We start from the raw sequence: 4,455 nt of genomic DNA, 5'->3' as shown, positions 1-4,455 counted from the left end.
AATTTGTAAATATAACTATGAGGATTCATCTTCGAGTGTAGCAAAGAAGATGAGAGAAAAGGCCCCGAAGACCTTCATATGAATGCAAGAATAGTCACCAAGTAATGGTGACAAGACTCCGAAGTCCTTCAAATGAGGGCAGAGACAGAAAAAGATCACCCGGTAATGGTGATAAGACTCTAAAATCCTTCAGATGGAAGACAGGGTTAGATCCCGAAAACCTTCGTATGAAGGTAGGATCACCTGTAAATTTTTTGTGATGCAACTTCGTCGTAGTACCGTACATTTTGCACCATGTGTGCATTATTGCATCACGAAGAAAGGAAGAGAGGGGACATGAGGTTATATTTTTATATGGGAAAGAGGTGTTGAATAGGCATACGAGAATGCATGTATGGCCAGGCTTTTGGGGCCTTGTGGGCTTCTATTGTTGAGCAGTTGAGCGCTAATGATTTCATGGAGTGGTGGAGAAAACAAATGAATAATGGTGAGATTATTATGAACTAGTTATAGCCAGGGGCAGATTCAAGGCCCGACGTGTGTGGGTTCTTGCCTGGGCTTCTCTGCTAGCGCAAATGGATCTGTATACGTGCGCCAAACAGCAAAATCCAGTCATGCATAGGCAAAAACAAGGCAAGATGATAATGTTTTATAGTATAAATATTATCTTTGGCTAGTCTAAGATTTTTAGGTCCGCCACAAGTTATAGTGGTTTTTGTTTTGCTAGGCATGTATGGGTATGGTTTCGAAGCACACAAGCAACACCGGTGAGTGGCGGTGCAAGGACAACAAAATGTCAACTAGAAGGAAGAATTAGCATGATTTTATTGTGTAATTTTTTCGACTGGATTATGGATGGTCCAAACCTGCATGTGATGATGCAAAAGACGATAGCATATATAGATAGATAAGAATTTGCACATGAGAAGCTAGTTCAGAAACTCAAGTCATCTTAAAAAGAGATTCTCTCCCTTTCTAGAAGGGGATTTGAGTTTCCAAATATAATAAGCCCTATAGTTAGATAAGTTGATGGATGTGAGCCTTTTGTGTGTATGCTATAGATCACGTGTAAGGGTCTGTTTAGATACTATGAGCTAAAACAAAGTGACTAAAGAGAGCTAAAGATACAAATAAGAAGAGCTAAAAGTGACTAAAAACATTTTTACTATTTTAGTCATTTTTAGCTCTTTCTATTTGGATCTTTAGCCCTTAAAGTGACTAAACTTTAGTTACTTTTGGTTTAGCTCATAAGAACCAAACAGTCCCTAAATGTAAAAAAATAGAGAAAAATAGGATCATAAGCTTACGTTGGCAAAAAAAAAAAGGAAAGGATTTGCATGAGTAAAGAAAAGAAGAATTGATGGGTTTCATTTTGAGAAATAAAGGTTAGAATTCCGATGAATTCATGCCCATAGGAATTTTAGAATTCCTTTTATAGTTATCTTTGAAATTTAGTTTTGAAACAAACCTTGGAACTATAAACTATATTTTTAAATTGGTTTTGAGAACATACTTTGAAGCTTTATTGTTTTTAACAGAACAAAAATCTATCTGGGCTCAAACTAATTTTATAACTCATTTTTTGCATAATTAAAACAAATGCATAAGCATGAGTGCAGCAATCTATTTAAATTAAATTCTAAAAGTTTGATAAAAATCACATCATGCATTGCTCGAAGTATCAACATCCTAACTAATCTTTAAAAAAATAAAAAATGAAATATTGTTATTTTATGTTTTGTATTCATGATCTGAAATAGAAATTTTTGGTGTGTGACATCAGTGATCTAGCCTGAGGTTAAGCCTCCTTAGCCATACGGAATGCAGGATCATGTTAAACATGTCCAGCCTCTGTGGCGGCTGGTTCAGCATGAAGTGGCGCTTCACCAGGCGCACTCCTTGCTGGAGCTTCTCCACCTCCGGCGCCGGTATCCGCTCCAGCACCTCCCTCAGCCTGGGGATGTCGGCAACCGGCACCGCCACCGAAAACGCCTCCCACCGCAGCACGTCAGCGAAGGGCAGCACGTACCCGTCGGACAGGATCACCGGCACGCACTCGGCGTGGATGGACTCCACCACGCGCGGGCTCGCCACCTGGTACCCGCTCGGGCAGAGGCAGAAGCGCGCCCGCCGCATGAACGAGTAGTAGTCGAATCCGTCCTCATGCCTGTGCTCGTACACCGGGAAGAAGTCCGGGTCACGGCCCTTCCAGTGCCGCAGCAGGAGGTCGCGGATGTGCCCGTGCCGGCCGCCGGCAAAGAAGGCGAGGAACGGACGCGAAGTCACCCCTGGCGCCGGCGCCAGGAGCTGCCGCGGCATGTCTCCGTCGTAGAGGTTGATGTCCGGCACGCTCACGTCCTGCCACGGCCGGAAGCCCTCGGAGGAGTTAGCGTTGCAGAGCGCGCGGATGCCGTTCGCGTGCAGCTCCGGGTGTCCCGTCGACGCCTCCGGACCCTATTCGTATCGTATATGCAGCCATGAGTCACCGCAAGTACGTAGATCCAGTAAAATGCCTGCTCGTCAGACCATTAGCGTCGAGCGAGCTAGATATGCCAAGATTTTGTAGCGGGCACACTGACCCAATCGTGGCAGGCGAGCATGAAGTGATCGGCGCCGGCGGAGCGATTCCAGTAGGGGTGTCGGGACGCGACGACGCGGACGTAGTCGGCGACGATGGCGCGGAGAGGGGTTTTGTCGTAGGTGTTGGGCCGGTACGCGAACTGCACCATCTGAGAGACGCTGAACGGCAGGAAGAAGGCGTGGGCTCGCGCGGGTTCCGACGTCCGGACGTCACTGGCAGACCGACGCCGGGTTCCCCGCCTCGACGACGAGGCTGGCGACGGCGCCATGAGCTCGAGCTGCTCGATGAAGCGGCCCTCGATGGTGTAGATGTTCTTGCACGGGCCGGCGTGCAGGATCGGCGGCTCGCCTTCCTCGTACACGTACACTCTGAACAGCTTCTCCATCTCCGCGTAGCTCCTGCATGTCAGCCGTATGTGTAGCATAACAAGAACGGCGAGATGAGTTGAGGTGGAGAGCTGGAGGCGCACGCCGCTGGTTAGCGGAGGAGGAGGATGCACAGCTCGACGACGACCAAGACCAACTTTCGCATTGTGTGATTTGTGCCAGAGTAGGGGCCGACGACTCACCGGTGGAACGCGGCCGGATTGCGGTAGACGCTGGCCAAGAGAGCATACTCCACTCCAGCGTCGAACCAGGTGTTCGCGGAGCTGACATTGCCGTCGCCTGCTCGGCCGGCATCGCCGTGCCGCTGCGCCGTGCGCCGGATCGCAGCTCGCGCCACGTCGAGCTCCTGCTCCACGCTCGGCGGTCTCCGCGTCTCCCCCGGCCTTCTTGCGCTCTCCTCCTGGCACACATAGCTCCGCTTAGCTAGGCTCTTAACGGTTTCTTTCCTCTGAGTGCTGACGTAAACTCACGAGATCAGCAGATATGGCTGTGTGTGCGAGTGCGTACCGTGGTGAGATCAGCGGACAGGAGCAGCTGCTGTTCCGGCGCTGCGCGAGCGCGAGAGGACAGCGCCGAAGAGGACGCCAACGCCTTCGGACTGGAGGCAACGGCGAGGACGACGGTGTAGAGTGCAACGCAAACGATCAGAAGCGTCGCGCTGGGGGGAGCGTCGCGGCGGCTGCACTCCGGCGCCATGCGCTCCTGCCGAGCTGCCGCCAGCCGGTTGGACGCGCGCAGTCTCGCTTGGAGTGGAGGTCAACATGTCCTGGTCAGAAGCAAGCATGTGCAGATCGACCATTAGCGCGAACCTGGGAGCTCAGACCCGGAAGCCGAGGCATATCAACTCTATAATCTATTTTAATGAAGCCATTAGCAGGTTCTCGGTCAGCCTGCCTCGTGGAGGTTACTTGGGGAATAGTAGTAGAAAATTTCCTTCAAAATCTGCCTTAAATGCTTTGCACCGGCAGAGGCAGACACGCAGATCTCAAGAGACAACAGTGGGTCTGACCTCACCACGGCGGCATCGGAGTGATCGCGACGCCAACGCGACGGACGGAGCATCGCTCTGGCCGAGGAGGAGCTGGATTGCCGGCAGCTGGCGACGGACATCATCCATATGGTTGTGGTTTCAAAACAAATCCAGCACTAGTGTTACCAGAGGTAACGTGAGAAGGAAGGAGAAGCTCTGAGAGGAGAGAGCAGAGATGAGTAGTTTGGAGTTTGGTAGGGACCTATCTGAGGAAGAGCAAGAGCAACTTGCTCGTGCCAGGGAGGACCTATCTAAACTCCTTCGGGAAGAGGAAATAAAATATTACCAGAGGGCAAAGGCGAAGGACATTATCCTAAGGGACAACAATACTAGGTACTTTCAGATGATTGCTAATGGCAAGCATAGAAAGAAACTAATTCGTTCCTTAGACCACGAAGGGGGAAAAATTGAAGGTCAAACAAACCTCAAGAACTATATAACTGAGTTCTATAAGGGCC

The 4,455-nt window shown here is 50.0% G+C and overlaps 1 protein-coding gene across 1 annotated transcript; it reads right to left on the bottom strand.

Annotated features, from left to right (window-relative positions):
* Positions 1-1,614: 1,614 nt before the first annotated feature.
* LOC103639747 (probable glycosyltransferase At5g25310) lies at positions 1,615-4,186 on the bottom strand. Its single transcript, XM_020544114.1, has 4 exons — positions 3,475-4,186; positions 3,150-3,367; positions 2,580-2,979; positions 1,615-2,454 (listed from the first exon to the last, which is right to left on the bottom strand). Exons 1-4 carry the CDS (start codon positions 3,661-3,663, stop codon positions 1,780-1,782), a joined length of 1,482 nt encoding a protein of 493 aa, XP_020399703.1. The 5' UTR covers positions 3,664-4,186; the 3' UTR covers positions 1,615-1,779.
* Positions 4,187-4,455: the final 269 nt, after the last annotated feature.

This window comes from Zea mays, chromosome 9 (genome assembly GCF_902167145.1).
Source record: "Zea mays cultivar B73 chromosome 9, Zm-B73-REFERENCE-NAM-5.0, whole genome shotgun sequence".
NCBI lineage: Eukaryota > Viridiplantae > Streptophyta > Magnoliopsida > Poales > Poaceae > Zea > Zea mays.
This window is presented reverse-complemented; position numbering and strand designations above follow the sequence as displayed.

Excerpts from the sequence above, each read along its gene's own strand:
- LOC103639747 (XM_020544114.1), bottom strand. The coding sequence starts at position 3,663 with ATGGCGCCGGAGTGCAGCCGCCGCGACGCTCCCCCCAGCGCGACGCTT. Across the intron at positions 3,368-3,474 it reads TGTCCGCTGATCTCACCACG|GAGGAGAGCGCAAGAAGGCC; the intron begins GTACGCACTCGC and ends TATGTGTGCCAG. Across the intron at positions 2,455-2,579 it reads TGCTCGCCTGCCACGATTGG|GGTCCGGAGGCGTCGACGGG; the intron begins GTCAGTGTGCCC and ends CGATACGAATAG.